This window comes from Propithecus coquereli, unplaced genomic scaffold, assembly GCF_000956105.1.
Source record: "Propithecus coquereli isolate 6110/MARCELLA unplaced genomic scaffold, Pcoq_1.0 Scaffold482, whole genome shotgun sequence".
In the NCBI taxonomy this organism is placed as follows: domain Eukaryota; kingdom Metazoa; phylum Chordata; class Mammalia; order Primates; family Indriidae; genus Propithecus; species Propithecus coquereli.
Window position 1 is genome coordinate 1,132,653 of NW_012150641.1, and position 20,794 is coordinate 1,153,446.

The following is a 20,794-nucleotide window of genomic DNA, read 5'->3' on the forward strand; positions in this document are numbered from 1 at the left end:
TGCCAGTTTTCTAAGACCATGTTAACTGTAAGTACAGCGCCTGTGTGCTGCATGCAGAAGGGTGGCCAGGTCCTTCGGCCTCTACCGAGACTAGAAATTCATGTATTCATCCCGGCAGTGAGGTCTGTTTATTTTTTCAAAGTAGCCCAATAATGATCTCCGTTCCAGCTGACTGGATGTCCGAGGCCTCATGCGAGCTGGAACATGACATGATCGACAAACTGGGTCTGACTGAAACACCCAGGCGGAGCGCTGCCTGCACCAAGGATGCACCCACCACGTGGACCCCAAGAGGCCCACGTTTTCATGGGTGTCGAATCCCATGCGTCTCATAATCACTGTCAGTAGACGGCATTGCCTGACGACTCCTGGCAAAATCATTAAAGCCCACCATCAAAACTGGCGGAACAGGCGCCAGCAGCTTAGAGAAAATTCTGGAGCCAGCAGTGGAACATGCTTTTCAGGAACGCCACATCACCAACACCCGCCACAGCACAGAGGACAGCAGCGCTTGGGAAAACACGGACGAGGACCACTCTGGGTCAAAATGGTTCAGAACGTCAGACTCACAATGTGAATCTTTAGGAATCTCCCCCATGTTTCCCTTTGTGTATATGAATTAAGTGCGATGTGATGGAAATCTGGCTAAAGAAGTCTACGAGCTCTTTCAATAAATATAAAAAGTTTAAATGATAAGCATTTTCATAGCTCCAACTGGCCCATTTTTCTTAATGGCTCACAAGATGAAGGTGTGTCTTACAATGCTGGTGTCTGAGATTCTGTGAAATATGCTGCACTCGCCTCAAGAGGCGGCCTGGGAATCTGCGTGATTTCCCCCAGTGAGACTCGGCAGGTCCTTGGGCAGCTCGGGGAGCCACTGCCTTGTGCTGCTGCTCAGAAATCTTGACTTCTCAGCACTGGTCTCCAGGCCAACGTGGGCAATGAAAGGAAATCGGTGCCATCACTTCAGTCAATTTAAAAATGAATTTGGGCAACTTTACAGATATATTTAGAACCCACAAATACTAAGCCATTTGCATCCTTTCAATTTCACTGCTGGTTTTTTAAATAAAGTTGCAGCTAGCATATTCGTCTATTTTGTGTCCTTTTGCCATCGGTCATTTTCAGTCTCGTGCGATAGCACTGCTGTACACTCACGGGGCTCTACGGTGTCCTCTTCTGCTAAGTTATCATAACCATTCCCAACCACCAGACATTGGTGTCATCGCTATCGAAATGTATTTGTTCTTACTACCAGGGGGTATTATCCCAAAAGTGGAAGGAATTTTTATAGCTTATCACATTGTTAGGTTGATTCAAGACTTACAGAAACTAATATAGAGACACGAGGAATGTAAAAGTGTACTTATCTTCCTAAATTCTAGGTAAAATCTAGGTAACAGTGGGATTAATTTGCTGATTTTTTTTCCAGTTCAAACAATCACCTTTTTTGAATCCAAAACTTTCTTAGCTCTGCCATCTACTGAAGGGAGCAGTAAGGCTCCGAGCCTCCTTCAGACCTCACTGGTTACTCAGGCACGTGCCAGAAAACCTGCTGCCCAGCCCCACCCCCACCCCCAGGCTTTCACCTGCAGATCACAGTCGGTCAACAGAGACAACAGTCAAACTTGACACCAGATTAGAAAGCCCCACGCAAGTAAAAAGGTGAAATTTCTGTTCATTGTGCATCACGTTTCCCTTGGGAAGTTTTCCTGAAGAGCCAACAGACAACACACAGAGTTCCTGTGGGTGCAGACGGGAGCACAACAAAGAATGACCCCAAGTCGTGACCCCACACAGCACAGGGCCCCCTGGGCCCCCAACACCAGCACTATTAGCTTTGCTGTTACCAGACTTGCCTCTTCCACATGTACCATCTTTAAAGGAAGTCTATTTTGTTAATATTTACTCCATTATTGTTTCTTCTTAAAATTCAAAAAGGGCCACTGTATTCCTATATAACATTTTTAATAGTCATGGGACCACTTTTCAGGCAAGATGCTTTAAGTCATAGGAAAATGATTTACAAAAATGACTGTTCTCCCCCCCCACCCCATTCTTAGGAAAGAATCAAGAATACATCTATTTTTTTTTTTTAAGCCACAATGGTGTTTACAATTTGTTTTAACCTTTGGGGGAAATATATGCAAGAAAACAATGCATACAGGAAAAGCTGGAATGTAGAAAAGGCTCATCTTAGCATCTTCCAGGCAAACAGCGAATCCACTGACTGCTTGGCCCCATCCCGCCTCTGGCATGTTCCCGCTGCAGTGGGGCGGGTGGTTCTCAGTCTGAGCCGGGAGGAGGGCAGATCTGGCTACAGGGTGCTCCCTAAAGCTGTGGCTCCACTCAGACACCTCCCCTTTCTCGAGGTGCCAGCTTCCACGTGGCTCTCGGAAGACGCACACTAGTGGCATCTCTGGGACAGCTGCTCAGAGAGGCAGAGTCTGCACGCCCGGCAAGCGCAGGGCTTGGGGAGGAGGGAGGCTGCATGAACCGGACTCCTCCCGTTGCAAAGGCTGCGCTGGCCCCGCAGCTCGCAATTTCCAAGCCTCAAAACCTCATCTGGGGCAGAGCGTGGAAGTCAAGGCCACTGAGGCCTTGAGCTTGGAGAGGCTCTGCAGAAAAAGACACTGGGCTTGTTCCCAATGCTGGCTTCATCAGGAGCTAGCCACGTGAGCCCAGGCAAGTGAAACCCTGGGCCCACATCTCTTCTATGACCTGAGGAAAGAGCGGCACATCCTGCTCTCAGGACGCTTCTACACAGTTCTCACATGCCGCACTGTGACTCGAGCTTCCGGCTTTGCTCCTGGCTCGTAACTGCGCTGGTGGGGTGTAGTTTCTGGCCACTCTGGGCTGAGAGAAAGTGGAGCCCTGGCCCCTGCTCTCAGCCAGGAAGACATCTAGGGAGCAAGGGATGGGCGGAGTGGCTGAGATGGAAACACCTGGAGGCCAAGAGGCCTTCCTTCTTTCGCGGCCGGGAGACCAGCCTCGCCAGCAGAGAGGACCCAGCTCAGGGAGGACCCCTTCCTGAGGTTTCAGGGAGAGCCAGGCAAAACTGGCACCCACACCCTAGGAAGAGAACCACACGAGACACTCTTTAGCGAAATGGGCAAACGGTAAGTAGTAACATCCATGCCAGGTAGCACACGCTCTCTCCGAGCAAGTACAAAATAGCATCTTGCGCCAAATAACCCAAACAGAAAGTGGAAGATAAGGCCTGGGGAGTCACCAAGTTTCCTCATGGGGACATATGCCAAGGGCTGCCTCAGCCATAAAAACCAAAAATAAGTGAGAGTCTGCTCCCAAAGGGACCAGAAACAAGCCCAGCAGCACACTGCTGCCCTTTCAGGGACTTGGCCCACACTCTCCTGGACCAAAAGCAGTGGTGACATCCGGTGAGTGACACGTGGAACCCTGCAGCCGGGGCCCCTCCTCCAGCCATCAACTGACTGACCAGCAACTGACAGAACAGTCTGGACGAGAGGAGCCAGGGTGTTCAGCTGCAGAGGCACCGAGAAACCACTGGGGAACCGGGCTGCCAATGTCATCTGTGCTTTAACCAGAGCAGCTCTGCGTGTTGCATTTTAAATTTGGGGTTCCTGTATACACAAAGAGGTCTGCTAAATGTCGCAGCCTCTGATCTAATCCAATCCTTCCAATGACGGCTGGGAAAGCAGCGGGGATCGCTGCACATCGGTGAGAGACCCGAGAGTTGGCTCCTCAGCGCTCTGCCGGCGCAGCGGCGCACAGCACCCACCGCGGCAAGGGCTGGGGAGTCGGCTCAGGACAAAATCTCCAGAACTAATAGATTTCCTGCCCATCTGTTAACAGAGGAAAGGTTTGAAAATGTGTCCTACTTAATGTTCTCATTCACTTAGGATTTTGATTCACTTAATTTTCACTTACTTACGGCTTTAAAACTATCAAGTACTGTCCGCTTACGCCGTTATAAGCAAACGGTGCTCAGCATCTGACGAATCACTCAGACTCCCGGGTTATACGTTCCTCAATTGTCTACCTTGTATCTTGCTACCAACATCTGGCACCTTCTCTCACTTGCTAGCATTGGCCTGAGGATGAGGAGAGAAGCCAGATCCAAGTAACGTCTAATCCCAGAACATTCGCCATGAAGGGCAGCACAGCTGGAGGACCAGCTCCCAGAGCCGCCCCAGATACTCCATGACCTGGAAAGCTCCTCCCTCAAAGTCCTGGTCCTTCCTCCCTGATTTTCACATGGGGCCCAGGCCCTTCTCCGGCTGCTCCTGGAAATCACAGCCAAACTAGAAACCAGCACCCGGAGCCAGCACGAGAGCTCTGCTCAGGGCGTAAGACATCCCCCGAGGCCGCCTGACTCTTCCGTGTCCCATCCCGCAGCTGCTGTCCATTGCACGTACCAAGTCAGGGCAGAAGTAACATCTGAACCTGGCTCCAGCTCTGCTCTCAGAGACGGCAGGAACCCAATAAAGCAACTTCAATCCTTTTTTTCTGTGAAATTTATTGTTTCCACATTAAAAGACTTTTTTTTGAGGGGAAGTATTTGTTTTTAACCACATGATGATCCTATACAGCTGCCCAGAGTAGGACACCATCATAAGTCATTAACATGCCATATGAGTTCTGAATAAATAAAAGCTACAAAGCCCAAGTTATATACAAATATCTTAGGCAATAATGTTTACAAACCTATGTACAAGAAAACAAATGTAAACAGTAAATGCAGCATGAGAGTAATCACGGGGTGCACAGGGACGACTGCTTTTGGTCAGTCTGCCCCCAGGAGCTGGCACCAGCCAGCCCTGGAATCGGGCCACTCAACCCTTCCTAACACAACTGGACGGGCCCTCAGAAGAGAAAACAAAAATGTTCTGAAGATGTCATTGAACTGAAGGACCAGGAAGCTGGCGAGAGGTTGCCCCCCTTCCTCCGAGTCTGAGGCACACGGAGGAGGAGACAGCACAGAGGCTCAGCCTGCGTGTGCCCAGGCCCCACGGGCTCCTGCCATCTGGGGCTCCAACGGGCACTTTGCTGCTTTAGGAGGCAAGTGCGTGGAATGGCAACTGCTTAAGTAAAATCAGAAGATGTAGAAAATGTTCCCTAATTCAGTAACCTTCCTGACTCTGCCAGAAACAGGCCCAGACTGTGAGGGGTGGAGCGGGGGGACACATGATCGTGAGCACTGAGATGCTTGGGTGGAAGCACAGGGGGAGGGCATACATCGACCTGATTTGGGGGAGAACTTCTAGAAGATCTGCAATGTCCTAAACACAACTAAATCCTATCAGTACAGCAGAGTGGGAGCTATGAGGCAGGTGTGATGAATGGGTACTTCTGCATCCAGTGACCAAGTAATACACGTATGTATCACCTTGTGACCCACAAAAGTGCAATCATGTGAAACCAACGGCACTACGGCGAGAAGAGAAAATAGCCAGTATTGATATCGCGCAGAGTCCTGGGGCTGGGCAGGGCCCAGCAGCCGCCGCTGCATGCAGCCTGCCCTCTGCCAGCTGTGGGGAGGCAGACGGAGGGGCACAGGGCTGGGCCCAGGCACCGAGGGGCGAGGCGTGGGTGTCCTGGGTTGTTGGAGGAGGGCAGGAGCCCCCACCGAGGCCGGGCACTCACACACTGAGAGGCAGCATCCCTGGTGCTGACGACGGGCGCGAGGAGCCCAGACCAGGAGGAGGAGGAGCTGGGTCAAAGCCGTTTACTGCCCTGTGGAGGTGACCAGAGCAGGGAAGGGAGGAAAGGGGGAAACAAAAAGAAACTGTTATTTAAAATCTCTGTACACACAACAACAAATTCATTTGCTTTCTAAAACTATTCTTCCTGGCCCATGGCAGGGCCCTCATGGCCCTGGGGGAAGGGGCTGCCTGGAAAGCATGGGTTGGTTAGAGAATTGAGAATTCGGTAGTCCTACGGAACCGAGCCCACGTGACCCTTCCTGGCAACTGCATCACACTGGCCGCTGCAGCTGCAGCCCTGATTTTTCCCGTAGAGCAGTTCTAAATGTCTGGCAATAGGGAACTAGTTAAATAAAATGGTAAAACTAAACAATGAAATATTATACAGCCATTAAAAACACATTCTACAGAGTTTTTTAATAGCATGGGAAAATACTAAGAATGTAATTAATGCTAAGTGGATAAAAGAAGCAGGTTACCAAACTATGTATGTTTAATGACGTAAAAGAAAAAAAGTAAATGGTATAGATTCTAGACTACAGCCCATTATATAGATAGACATTACTATCTATGGAGCTAAATCCAGAACACACCTACTACATATACACACATATATATGTACATAGTCATATATATCATAAAAATAAAATTTAACAATAGTTACTTTTCTTCCCTCTGGGTTGTGGTTAAATTTTGTTTACTACTTTATACTTTTTTATTATTTTTCCAAATTTCCTACAGTGTACATGAATACCTTAACAAGAGGGAGAAAAATAACATTTTAAAAATTGTTTAGCAAGCAAGGCTTTTCTCTGCAGAGTCGTGTGCAGGCAGCCCAGCCCAGCAAAGAGCCCACAGCCAGAACCCAGTGCCCGGAGAGCCCCAGCCCTGCCCACCTAGCAGCGCAGCCACAGGTAGCAGCCAGGGAGTAAGGGAGTGGAGACCTGGAACCTCTCTCAGGAGGCCAATTCAGCCTTTCCATCTTCTAAAACTTCCTAGGAAAATTTGTCCCGCTAACAATTTGGGAGACTGGGGCAACCATAACAAGGGGCTACACTGCAGCACACCTGCCCCTCACTGTCCCCCCACCTACTCCTCAGGGGGGTCCAGGGAGTTGAATATAGACTCATGGAGAGAGGTTCTCTTCAAAAACAAACTAAAAACAAAACAAAACAAAACAACAAAAGCCTGCAGACACATATTTCCTGCAAAGACGACTGAAGAGGTAGGTGAGTGTAACCTCAGAGAAACAGGCATATAAATAGACTTGACAACCCTGTCTACTCTGAAGAAACAGAGTTCATGTGTAAAGAAACTAAACTCTGAGTATGTATTTGGAGTTTGAAATCAAGCCACACACACAGACCAAGAGCAACAGGAAGGAGGCTCTGACAAATGTCATTTCTCTCTGTTGTACACTGTCCTGAATTTTCCCTTTCTCTTTGGGCTGGGAGAGGTCTGATTTTTGAGGTTCATCATACTGGAAAGCCTTACACTACCCATCTCCATTTTCCCAAGGCTACATACATGCCTGTGCCTCTTCTGGGGCCAAGGGCCACGTCCTATTTGCCACTCTAGTCCCCATATAATAAGCTCCATCTGTCATTTGTCTGGCTAGTCCCAAAGTCTCTGATGCCTGCTTCTCCTACCAACCTCAGGTAGAACTAGGCAGGCCCCACAAATGGCCTCAGCTTTCAACACGTGAACCTCAGGTTCCCAGCCTCGCAGATCACAGTAGCAGGGCAAGTCCCCAAACTTGTATGCAGACAGCCCCCAACTCGGTAGAAAAGGAGCACTGTTGGCTGTCAAGAAGAATCTGGCACCTGGTCTACAGAAATGTGCAAAAGCAGCAACCAGGAGGATGGATCCACGTGTGGGTTTAGGGCTAGGACGCCAACATTTTCAAGTTAGATGGACCTTTAAGGAACTCCCCCTTGTTATACTGTGAAGGAAACCAAGGCAAGAGAAGGTCTAGGCATTAACCTGAGCTCAACCAGCAACATATCACTAGGGAAGTCAGGCCCACAACCTCCTCCAAATGCCCAGGCCACCATCCTTTCCTAGTCTCCTCCGGTCAGGGGCACATGATAGTCCCCAGCAAGCAAGCGCCCTGGTGCTGCCGGTGCGGTCGGCTCCAGTGGGAAAGGTGAGCAGTGCAGTCCAGGATATAAAGGGAGAACAGGAGCGAGGTAAAGAAATGGGACTCTTGATTTGAAGGTGGGTGGAGCAGAGAGAGAAAGACAATTCCGCCAGAGTCCCACCTAGCATGTCTCTTCTAAGTCAAGAAGTGGGAAGTTAAAGACCAGAGGGAGATTATGGGTCTGGTGAGGTCCTTTTGGGAGAGTGCAAAGTTGCACAATGGGGAAAGGCTTCTGAGAGAAGAGATAACTATACTCACCATGTTTGGTTTCAGGAGGCAGCAAAAGAGCCAAAGGGAAATGTCCCAGTGGACAACACAGGACTGAAGGAAGAGGGAACAGGCAGGCATGGAGATAACAGGTCTGGGACTCATATGTGTAAAAAAGGTTCCAGAGGCTATGACATTTCACGATCTTACCACCAAAGGCTAGTTAAAGAGTCTGAAAAATAGAGAATCCAGCTATGAAAAGGTGTGAAGGTCACTTGTACGAAGGCAACGGAAGACACGAAAGGGGGAAGAACCAATCAATGCACACTTAGAAGCTGGTCAGGAGGACAATCAATCTAACGCAACAGGATGGAAACATATCTGTCCAAGATGCAAGGAAGGGTGCACCTGAGAGGACGGAAGGGGAAAAGACAAGAGTGGGCGAGAGCTGATTCAGAAGAGCCCGCAGGCACATACTCCAGACCTGTCTCCCTACTTCAATGGGTAATCGTGGGCTCAGAGCAGCTCCAGTCCTCAGCTCAGGCTTTGCTAACTGAAAAGCAGTTCTGAAATGTAAGGAAGATCTTACACATGTCCTCATCTACCATTCCAATGTAATTTGGGAACACAAGCATGAGCACAGAGGTGAGGGAGAGCCATACACAAGGCTCCATTATCATTAGTGCTTAATTTGAGAAAACAGAAGCAACTGGGTCACAGGAAGAACTCCAGTCCCATGAAAACAGTCCGGTGTGGTCCCAGTGCCCAACAGTGAACCTTACCCCCCAACTCCAGACTCAGACATCATCTGCAGTGCCCTACCCCATATGAGGAGTGCCACCTGGCACACTAGTCACAGCTGCCCCAGGACCACTGCAACTAATTTATTCCTGTTTTACACAGCTGAATTAATAATAATAGTATCTAGTCGAGTCAGACAGGCTCTTGAAAGCTCACTCACGGGCTGTAAGTTGGTTAAAGCTGAGTCAGCCCCATGCAGTTAGTAAAACCAGTTAATGTGTCTTCCACCACACACCATGATTAAGAAAGAATGAAAAAGAGCACAGCAAACAAATTCAGTTACCCATGAACAACGTGGGAAATATGACTTTTTCTTGCCTAATAAAAAAAAGGAAAAAACATTAAACAGTAATACAAATACTATTTTCACATCATGCCCTAAAATTACTCCATGCCCACCTACACATAGGCCAAAAGAAATCAGACTGGCTTACAAAAATAGGACAAGTGATATATAAGAAACTAAATAAAAGTCACGTGGAAAAAAAGAATGTTTTTGACAGAATCCAAGTGACTACAGTACACAGGAAATCTGTATCTTTTAGATGGGTGATATAAAGGCTATTAGTAGTTGGAGGAAACATAGCAACACCTGGGAAGTAGGCACAGCAACCCACCTCTTAGGAGCTGCCAGAAGTGATCGCAGACTAGATAAAATCCTGATTCAAGAAACCCTCAAACAACCAGAATTTACAAAGTATTTTTGAATCCCATAAAGCAATATACCTAGTTAAGCTCTAACTACATCTGAAGACTGTGAGGGTGATGGGAAGGTGGGGTGAACACACGTACACCCACACAATGCACACGCACACAAATCTACTTTGATTAGCTCTTCCCCCCCCCCTCCCCAACAATCTTCCTATAGTTCTCTGGCAGCATGAGTAAGCTACGGTGTCAGTGCTGCAGAGAGACTCCTCAGGAGAGAGAGGGGAGGGGCAGGCAAATTCTAGAGCCAAAGGCCTTTTTTCAAATGAGGAGCTTTTTCTCATGCTAAAACTACAAGCTACAATTCTACACTTCTATACAGACTGGGCTTTCTTGTTTTAACCTGCCAGACTGTATAATAGATCTGGGAATTATAATATCTCCCCCCCCCTTCCTTTTGTAGCTGGTACATACCACCTTGGTTTTTATCTAGTCAACAGGTCAGCAGGAAGAAAGGCAGGAGATAAAAAGCCGGGCAGGCCAGAAGGAAGCCAGAATCAAAGCAAAGCAGCAAGGAAGTGAAAACACAGCAAAATCCACAACACAGTTATCCTTAGCAATACAGCAACTAGACAAAGACAGTAATTCAAGCAATAGTAGGTTAATATTTCAGTGTGCATATATAATCCATTTATCACATAAGCTAAACACCTGCACACATGCCAGCCAACAAGAGCGTATTTTTGTTTTTTGAGACAGAGTCTCACTCTGTTGCTGGGCTAGAGTGCTGTGGGGTTAGCCTAGCTCACAGCAACCTCAAACTCCTGGGCTCAAGCAATCCTCCTGCCTCAGCCTCCCGAGTAGCTGGGACTACAGGCATGCGCCACCATGCCCAGCTAATTTTTTCTATATATTTTTAGTTGTTCAGATAATTTCTTTCTGTTTTTTAGTAGAGACGGGGTCTCGCTCTTGCTCAGGCTGGTCTCGAACTCCTGAGCTCAAACAATCCACCCGCCTCGGCCTCCCAGAGTGCTGGGATTACAGGCGAGAGCCACCACGCCTGGTCCACAAGAGCATATTTAATTCTTAATAGAAACAGTACAAAAATAAAAAAAATTTGTACAATTTAAAACCAAAATTAAGTATCATCGGTAACTACTTCTACCGGGAAGCACACTTCCAGGTTCAGGTCAGGAGCCTGCACCTGCATGTAGGATGCTCCTCAAGGGAGTCAGACGCCCAAGAACCACACCTGGTTGCAGCTTACACTGACTCCCCTGCATCTCCCTAAGGGCTGGCTCGCTACAGGCAAGCCCTGCCCTGCTGCTCTGCACCAGGAGCAGTAAGTCTGAACAGATGTGTTATCCCTCCCTCATTGGGACAGTCCTTAAGGACTTTCCAGACCCAAAGGCATCTGCCCAACTAATCCATTTATGACTCATGCCTGTTCTCACATCATAAGGTGCCCAAGGCCTGCCAAGAAATATGATTCCAGAGAGAGGCTAGTAACTACTATACTGGAGGTAATTACAAGTTGCAGGAAAAATAATTAGGTATTGTTTCCCAACACTCAGTAATACTACCCCCAAACTTTCTCCGTATCATTTGGGGGAAATGGCTACTCTCATGTAAAAGTATCTATCCATCCCATTTACCATTACAGTATAAAAACAGGTACACTCCTCAAATTTGCCTGAAAACTCCTAAGCCTAGAAGATCAATTTTATACTTACCCCACCTGAGGAGCCCCAATGGGCAGATTAAAGTTCTGATTTGTATACTGGTATTTTAGAATGTGCTTTTAATAGAATGTCCTTAATGAAATATGTAATACAAGGACAGACAGCAAGACTCTTTTTAGAGTGGACTATGTATCAAATCAGGTCCTCCATAAATGTGCCACAATTATTGCAGACGGCAGAAAATACAAGCTCCTTTAAGAAATTATGAAAATTTCTAGAGTTGTGCCTGCATTGTTTTCACAGAAAAACAAGAACGAACTGCCTCTGTGACTCAGAGACAGTGGCAAGGGACCACGGGGGCCTCAGCTGGCTGTTCCAATAACAACTACCTTAGGTAATACGGTCAGCATGCCCAGACCACAGGTCCTAACTAGTTACCTCTATTAAGGCATACATATACAAGAGTATAGCCACAGAGTATTTAAAAAATAATAATAAATTGTGGTATAATAATATATACTGACATGGAAAGATACTGGCAATGTAAATCATGATAGGCATGTTGCAGAGCAATATTTAAAATACAATCCCATAAAAGTGTGGCAAAAAGCTTATAGCAGGTGTCTATCATAAAAATATGATTTTACATGCCTAAGAGTAACTATAAGGAATGCAAAAATAATGTGAAAGCAAAAAACATTCACTTTTTACTTCATATACTTCTATACAAACTGACTTTTTTTTGCATTAAGGATATATCACTGCTTCAATCTTAAGACAATTTATATTTTAAATTTTAATCCCCCCAAAATGTTTTCCCTTCATACAAAAGTTGGATCTCCTAAACTGTATTGGATCCAGTGCCTAAATACATCAGGGCTTTATGTTTTTCTAAAATCTTCAGACAGGAGGTTTGTAGTAGAGTTTGCGTATACATAAATGCAGAGTTCTCTTCTATCCTTAAAAAATATTTGCTAAGAAAGACTACTAGTCTATAAGCCCCTTGAGAACAGGGACTGACAGTCATCTTGACTCTCCAGAGCCCAGCGCTGCTGCCTGTCAGGAGTCTACTTCCAAGGACAGAGCTTCAGACTCAGGGTTCCCAGGGCAACAGACGCCATGAGGACTAGAAAGCAGCAACACATTTCATGTACCCTAAGATTAGAATGGTAACAGGTTTCATGGAGGTTTATCAAACTGAGTTTACCTTTGCAAGGCTTCAGATAAGCTCCCTATTAATAACCTGCAACTATACCACCAACTCAACAAATTATCACTGAAAACATGTAGGACTTACCCTTTGTCGAAGAAAGACGTGTGCCCTGATCGAGAGAACTTTGTGCCGTTGCCATTCAGAACCCCACAGTTAACATTCCCTGAAATATAGGATTTTCGTGATGCTTGGTCCTTTGCAAAATTCCTGCAAGCTGCTAATTTGGATTCTAAAGCCTACAAAAGGAAGAAGGAATGATTTGGTTGTCAAAACAGTAGCTGCACATAAAAATTTACATTTCAAACCATTTCTATGTCAAGCCCCAAACCTTACTCTCAGTTGCTAATGGTGGTTAGTTAAGCCATAATTAATCACCTTTCCAATAAAAAGAGGAAATGTTTAAGCTGACTCACTTTCTAATGAGCTCAGAGTATTTTATTTATTCCTCTCAGTATTACTGAATGTGGACATAATCCTCCCCTGACAACTTAGAAAAACGTGGCACAGGTAGGTACAGACAGATCCTGGGTCTCCTGATCCTATCCATTGTTTGTTTCTCAGTTGTAGACTGTTTGTTAGTTGGTATTGGGTGTGGGTGTGGGTGGGTGTGGGTGTGTGTGTGTTTGTGTCTTTGGGGAGCAAGTACTATAAAGAATCGAAGGAGGGGAGGAAAGAGGGAAGAGCGGCAGGTAAAAACCAGCCAATGGGGTACAATGAACACTATTTGGGTGATGGGCAAACTAAAAGCCCCAACATAAGCGTTATAAAAGGTATCCATGTAACAAAAGCATTTGTACACCCTTAATATTTTGAAATTTTAAAAAAATTTTAAAAATTTGGAAAATCCAAAAATATCACTTGAGATTTCTGCCCACTGAAAGGGTGGGCAGATAAAGACCCAACAAGATGACTAAGAGGAATGGACAGAAAGGTGGGAGCAGCCATGAAACAGTGTCAGAGACACAGAGGAAAGAGGATATTTAAAAAAAAAAAAAAACAAAAAACAGGTTAGTGGTGAATGTTTCAAGTAAAATCAGGACAGAACAGCATCCACTGGATGACAGCACTGAGATCACCAGTGAGCAGTCTTAGTGGCACGAGCAGGGAACAGAGCCCAGACTAGAATGTCTGGGGAGTGCACATGCAGTCAAAATGCTAACAAATTGAGACACGCTTTCAAAAAGCTTGGCTGTGAAGGGAAGAGAGAAACAGGGTGATGCTTAAAGAGAGATATAAGTCAAAAGAATAGCTTTTACTTTGCTATTCAAGATTTAAAAAATTATGTGATATGTAATACGCAAATATTACATAGAAAGTATATATGTATATATATAATGTGTAATACATAAATATTAATATAGATAGTAAAAGCTGAAGATACAGGAGAAACAAAGATGAAAAGGAATGGAATCCAAAGCACAGATGGACAAAATCGGCCATGGGCAGAAGAAATATGACACTTTTACCACTGAGACAAAAAGAAAGAATGGCTACAGACAGAGGTAATAATAGGAGGATAATAACAGAAAGAGAAAAGAAGTCAAAGTTTAAAGCAGATGGCCTTGATGTCTCTGTGAAGAGGATGCAAGCGAGGGGTAAGGGCTTCCAGTTCAAGTCAGTGGACAAAGTCACGTAAAGAAGTATAAAAGCATGGATGGGCTGGCAGGTAACAGCACACCAAAAGTTCTGATGACATCTTAGAAGACAGCTGAATAGGTAAACCATGCAAGGACACCAAATTAAACTTTCATGCACCACTTCTGAATAAAGTACTTAAGCAAAACAAACATGGAACAAGGGAGACAACATGGGGTTGAGACACAGGCAGAACTAACCCAAGGGTGCAATGCAGAGAAATTCAAGGCTAACAGCCCTACGGCAGTCCTAGAAGCATGTCAGGGCATTTGCAAAGAGTGTGAATCAGAAGCAGGAATACATAAGAGACATAGTAAAGAAAGTGTACATTTCTTCTACACACAAGAAAGGTAATTAGAAATGCTGAGAAAAAGAAAAAGGCATACAAGTCAGCTATGATACAAATATGAAAAAACCTGATATGATTTTCAGTAAATGATAAAGAACAAAATGCTTTAAATATCTGTTGAGTGACCCAAATATAAAGGCGCACCCAAGAGCCCAGCTTCTCTGTTATTGTGCAGTAGGTACTGTATACATGGGCATCATTGTAAAAGCTGCTTGACTAATTTTCAATTTTTAGAGCCAACCACTAGAGAACTCACAACTAGTGAGGGCTCAAGAGGGGAAAAAAAGGGGTTGGGGGATATGGAGGGAGAAGAGAGGGCATTAAGATACAGCCTAATAAACTCAGAAACAGAGGTTTAAGACATATTTAAAGTTATAAAAATGACCAACAGAAGAACAAAAAATAAAAGTAAAAAATTAGGAGGAGGTGAAATAAATTATTCATCTCTGTTTAAAGTTCATTAAACCAATATTACAGAAATATAAGCGCATTATTTTAAGTTACAGAGGTAAATACCACAACTCTTACAACAAAGAGGACATAAGAAATGGTTATCTTGGGAGTGAGGATCATTCTATGTACTATATGAATGACTTGTGCACATCACTTTTTATAGTAACTTTAAAATGCAGATTTAGAGTTAATGTGATGATTAGAAGCTGTTATATGAGCTACAGAAGGCAAACATAGGACCTTGTGTCTTGGGCTGCCATTTCTTCTTTAGATAAAGTATAATGCAATTTCTGATTTTTTCAGTGTCTCACACAAAAAGTAAGTGAAGAGGCGGTAGATAATGAAAAGTTGCACAGGTTGATTACTTAAAAAAAGAGAGGTAAAAGTCACCGAGAGAAACAGGAAAGGGAGTTAATGCCAGAAACACTAACTTCACAGTGACATAAATCCACATGTTCTATAATTATTTCTAGTAATCCAGTTGCTTGGCTGATCCAGATTGCAGGTCTCCTTTATGGACAAAGAGACCATGAAGTCAACAGTGACACAGTCAGTGATCTATGAGACAGGAAGGACGTGAAAGCAAGAGATGGCTGATAAAAACAAACAAAAAAAACGGAGTATTACTCTTGGTAAGGTCAAAGAGTAGTAGTAAAGAGAGTAAAAAACCGATTAAGCAGAAAAACACGTTTAATATTTCAAAAGCCAAACATTTCTGGAATACAAGGCTCAAGCCAAGGATAAGGCACCGAAGTTGAGGTGGTCAGGGAACAGTAAGATGGGCAAAACTAAGAGGAGAAAGCAATGCCACGAGCCAAATGTTAAGAGTCCCACAAAACACAAGAGAGAATGACCAGGAGGATGTTAGCAGCAAAAAACAAGACTAGAGGTGATAGAAGACACACAAGCAAGACTTCGAGGAAGCACTTTAGACAAGGAGGGAGGCACCATGCTGTAGAAACAGCAATGGGGAGCAGGAAGAATGCCCAAGTGGCAACCTCAGAGCTCACGGCACAGGCCCTTCTACAGGGACACTGGCAAGCCCAGCCCTGAAGGTGTCACCTGGACTAGCCTACGCTAGTCACCAGATGCTTCTGCTTCTCGCTTCACTACAGCCTTTACCACAGGAAGGTATCCTTTCTTGTTCCTCCCTCACTCCAAATTAAAAATAATTTGATACTTCAGCAGTGGAAATACCTAGTGATAAATAATTAAACGCTTACCCCTACTTTCCGTAAGAGATCCCCAACGATGTTTAGTGCTGATATCCTAGCAGAAGGAGTTAGTGGACTGGTACCAAAACCATTTGGTATAGCTAGAGAAAAATAAAAGGTGAGTGATTACAATTGCTGCTCCCTTTACATTCAAGTTTTGTTGTTGATATTACAAAGTAGTGTACATTCAACACAGTATCAAAATACTGTTTCAAACTACGGATAGAGTGGAGATACCATCAACAGGTTTAACCCTTCTCCAATTGATGGAGATTTAGAATATTCAATTTTTCATCACTATAAATAATGCTACAAGGACATGTGTTCTTAAACATCAATTGTTTCTATAAATGAAATTCCTAAAAATAGAACTGCTAGGTTACAGTGTATACCCATCTTTTTCACCTTAACAGACACTGCCAAAATGCCCCCTAAAAAGGTTGTGCCAATATCAGCAATCTGTATGGTGGTATCCTCAATAGTATTAGATATTATCTCTTCTTTGGGAAATTTCATAGTCATATTGTTTTAATTTCTATTTCCATAACAACTAATCATTGGAATCTCCTCTTCTGAAAATCATGTTTATTCTTTGCACTTTTTCCTACTGGGTTGTCATTCCTTTTGTGAATGTGCAATGGCTCTATCCATTATGGATATTCACCCATTCTCTTACATATGTCGCGTCTCTCAGTGTAACATTTATCTTTTAAATTTTGTTTTAGGCCGGGCACGGTGGCTCACGCCTGTAATCCTAGCTCTCTGGGAGGCTGAGGCAGGCGGATTGTTTGAGCTCAGGAGTTCGAGACCAGCCTGAGCAAGAGCGAGACCCCGTCTCTACTAAAAAAAAAAAAAAAAAAAAAAAAATAGAAAGAAATTAATTGGACAACTAAAAATATATAGAAAAAACTAGCCGGGCATGGTGGCGCATGCCTGTAGTCCCAGCTACTCGGGAGGCTGAGGCAGGAGGATTGCTTGAGCCCAGGAGTTTGAGGTTGCTGTGAGCTAGGCTGACGCCACGGCACTCTAGCCCAGGCAACACAGTGAGACTCTGTCTCAAAAAAAAAAAAAAAAAAAAAAATTTGTTTTAAACTAAGTTTTGATAGGGGAACTTTTGGCTTCCCCATCTCAATATCATAATGTTCCCCATATTTTCACCTAGTATTTTTCTAATTTTTTTTTTTTTTACATTTAGACCATTTAATTCACCTGGAATTTATAGTTATCTATGATATAAGGTAGATATCTAAACTTTTTTCTTCCAAATGGATAGCCAATTTTCCTAATACCATTTGGTGAAAACCCATCTTATCTGCAATGGCACTACGATCATAAACTGAATTCCCTAAATATCTGAATATAGTTCATGTCCACTGAATTAGTCTATTCCACTAGAATAGTATGCTACTTTAATTATTATAGGATTAAAATATATTTTGGTATCTCGAAGGGCAAAGGCCCTTCTTCTAATTAGCCTATTTCAAACTTTTCTTTGCTATTCTTGTACATTTACTGTTCTAGAATAACTTTAATATCAACTTGTCAATTTTTAAAATCCTGTTAGGGTTTTTATTAGAAGTTGAAATTATAGAGTAATTCAGGGAGAATGGATATTGTAACTAAGTCAAGTCTTCCCATTCAGAACCACAGTATTTACCCTGATATTTATTCACATCTTTCACGCTCAGTAAAAGTTTTCAGTCGTGCACATTTAAGAGCTATATGGCATGATGATTAAGAGCTCTTGAGTTAAACAGCTGTATACAAATTCAGTCAGGCCATTTAGTAATTGTGTGACCTTGGTTAAGTTACCCACATGTAAAAAGGGGCAAACAGCACTTACCTCGTGAAGTTGTTACGAAGTTTAAATTAGTTAATGTACTTTTTAAATGTCTAGCACACAGTAAGTACTCAATAAAGGTTAGCTATTATTTTTTATCTGTTTATTTTCTACAGAGTGCTAATCGGCAACTAAAATAATTTTGTGAGTTTGTTGTTGTTTATTGTCCTTCTCCTCCAGAATATAATCTCACAGAAGGTAGGGACTGTGTCTTATGTACCACTATGCTCCCAGCATCTAGAATATGCATGGCAAAAACAGGTGCTCAATGTGATATAAACTGCTATACTTTTCTTGGCAGGGATTTCTGGATCTCATTTATCCCTATTCTCCTCAAGTTTTGTATTTTAGGTATTATTAAATCTGTGCTTTTACAGTAAGTTGTCTTAAATGCTTTTTGAAAACAGGCATTGTATAAATAAAATGCAATTAAAGACAGACCACTTCATAGAGATCAGCTCCTCAATCCTGCCACTGATTTCTCTGGCCACCTGCTTCTCACAACTTCCGTGCTTTCTTGTCATGAAATGGCAGTGATCACTGCAGCTTTTAGGTTAGTCAGTCATGCTATCAGTTCCAGTCTAAAACCATGTTTGGACAAATATAACTGCCATAGAGATGACACGTGTCATTCTATGCCAGAGCAAGCTCTATGTCCTGTTGACTCCCCAAGTCCCTGAATGAAAACTCTAACAGGCTTCAAAAGAATGATACCTTTGGGTGTCATCTCAACTGAGGCTTTTTTTGTTTTTTTTGAGACAGAGTCTCACTTTGTTGCCCTGGCTAGAGTGAGTGCCATGGCGTCAGCCTAGCTCACGGCAACCTCAGACTCCTGGGCTCAAGCAATCCTACTGCCTCAGCCTCCCAAGTAGCTGGGACTACAGGCATGCACCACCATGCCCGGCTAATTTTTTCTATATATTTTTTAGCTGTCCAATTAATTTCTTTCTATTTTTGGTAGAGACGGGATCTCGCTCTTGCTCAGGCTGGTCTCGAACTCCTGAGCTCAAACAATCCGCCCGCCTCGGCCTCCCAGAGTGCTAGGATTACAGGCGTGAGCCACCGCGCCCGGCCTCACCTGAGGCTTTTAACTATTCTGGTTAGTGCTCAACTAAAGAATTTTCAGAACTTATCTGTGTGATTAGTAATATAAAGCAAAACTTTGTTAATTCTCAGGTGTAATTGTGAAAATTTCAAATATACAAGCGGCTATTCTGAAAATATGACAGTGAGGGCTCCTGATGACTGCTATATCTATCTACATGTATGTCCTCAGCAGCAAACTCGGCACATACTACTGTAGTTAGTAACACCTTATGACCACATAGCATTTTCACATACTTTATCTGATGTCACCTCATAACAACATGAAGCAAGTTGAATTAACTATTCAACGGCTATTGAGCCTTGAAATGTGGCTAATGTGACTAAGAAACTGAATTTTATATTTTACTTCATTTAAATTAAAATAGATTTAAATAGTCACATGGGCTAGTGGCTATTATATTGAGCAACACAGATACAGAAAACTTACTGTACTAATTATGCACACAGCAAAGCTTCTCACGGCACTTAAAGATAAAACCCCATACTTAAAAAGGGGTGTGAGGACAGACAACTTCAGTATGGGGTGGGGAAAAAAAAGCATAGGGGAATGGAAGTAGCTGAAATATGATCTGCAAGCTACAAAATCTAAACAAATCTGAATCAAGACCTTTAGGATTCTATTTTAAGGCAAAAGTATTCTCCATGCATTATTCATCAGTTATTCTGAATGTCACCTTTGAAAATGGCAACTCCTGAAGCATGTAACAGAATGGGCATGTCCATCCAAGCCAGTCTCACATGAGTCTGAATGGTACCTTGATGATTCTCTGCACATTCTGTGCATAAAGGCCTCTAGTCTCCCCATATGGTAAGTGGCCAAAGAAATAAAACTGTATTTAAATATGATCTTAACACTTGTGTGTGACAAGGAGGTGTGCACAAACACACAGGATAGAAAAAAATCTCAAAATGTTAATTGTAGTTGTCTTTGGTAAGATAACAGATGATTTTTATTTTCTTTTTTCTTTTCTGTGTTTTTAAATTTTTCTACATGAACATGTATTATCACTATAATCAAAAAATAAACTTTCCTTAAAAACCTCTAACTTTTAAAAATCTCAAATTATTAAGTTGCTCTTGTCTTAAATGTAGCCATCACCTCATTGTTTCCTGCGTATAAGTGACCTAGGAAAACAATTTCTTCTTCTGCTTCACATAGTGCTACACTTAACCAACTTTTAAACTGAAATTACTCTTTAAACCCTAGCAACCCACTTCATCAACCAACCCTCCAGCAACTACCTCAAAAAGAAATGACATTACATACCTTTCGGTGAAGGAAAACTGTTTTCTGTTCCTTTGCCAACAGGAGTAGCCGGCAAAGAGAGTGATGCCTGAACAGCAGAATCCATCTTTTCACAGTCTAGAGTTGGAGAACTAGGAGCTGACTTTCTGGTTACTTCCTGTTGTCTTTCCCGAACTGCTAGTTCTTGCCTTAAATCTGTAAAATGTTGCAAACAAAGGCAGTAATACTCACCAGAGGGAGCAAATACATCAAGCAAAGTCCCCTCTGAAATGTCATAAAGATGGTCTCTTCCTAAATCACTATTTTTCAAAAATTCATTTCCTGTTTAATAATTTTCATTTCTAGAAGAATAAAAATGACAACAGGGTTCTAGGAGCGGCGGGGGGGGCGGGGAATGACAGCTGTCTAAATAATCTTTTAGAATTTAAAAATGTTACAACCTAAGAGAACAGTTACCTATGCCCCTATGCAAACAGAAATAGGGCAGAGTCCAAAGTAGAACTCATAGTGAACCTATATGACACAAAAATAAATATTCTTGGCCGGGCGCGGTGGCTCACGCCTGTAATCCTAGC

At 43.4% G+C, this 20,794-nt stretch overlaps 1 protein-coding gene across 2 annotated transcripts in view; it reads right to left on the bottom strand.

The window, feature by feature from the left end:
• Nucleotides 1–4,478: 4,478 nt before the first annotated feature.
• Nucleotides 4,479–20,794, bottom strand: part of NDEL1 (nudE neurodevelopment protein 1-like 1) — a 32,459-nt gene continuing 16,143 nt past the window's right edge. The window contains exons 6-10 of one of the 2 annotated variants that reach the window (XM_012655705.1): nucleotides 20,241–20,414; nucleotides 16,036–16,127; nucleotides 12,460–12,611; nucleotides 9,116–9,150; nucleotides 4,479–5,715 (exon numbers count right to left, since the gene is read on the bottom strand). In XM_012655705.1, the coding sequence (XP_012511159.1) occupies nucleotides 5,708–5,715; nucleotides 9,116–9,150; nucleotides 12,460–12,611; nucleotides 16,036–16,127; nucleotides 20,241–20,414 (461 nt within the window). In that variant the 3' untranslated portion in view covers nucleotides 4,479–5,707. The remainder of the gene's footprint in view (nucleotides 5,716–9,115; nucleotides 9,151–12,459; nucleotides 12,612–16,035; nucleotides 16,128–20,240; nucleotides 20,415–20,794) is intronic. The other variant, XM_012655704.1, reaches the window with a different exon arrangement.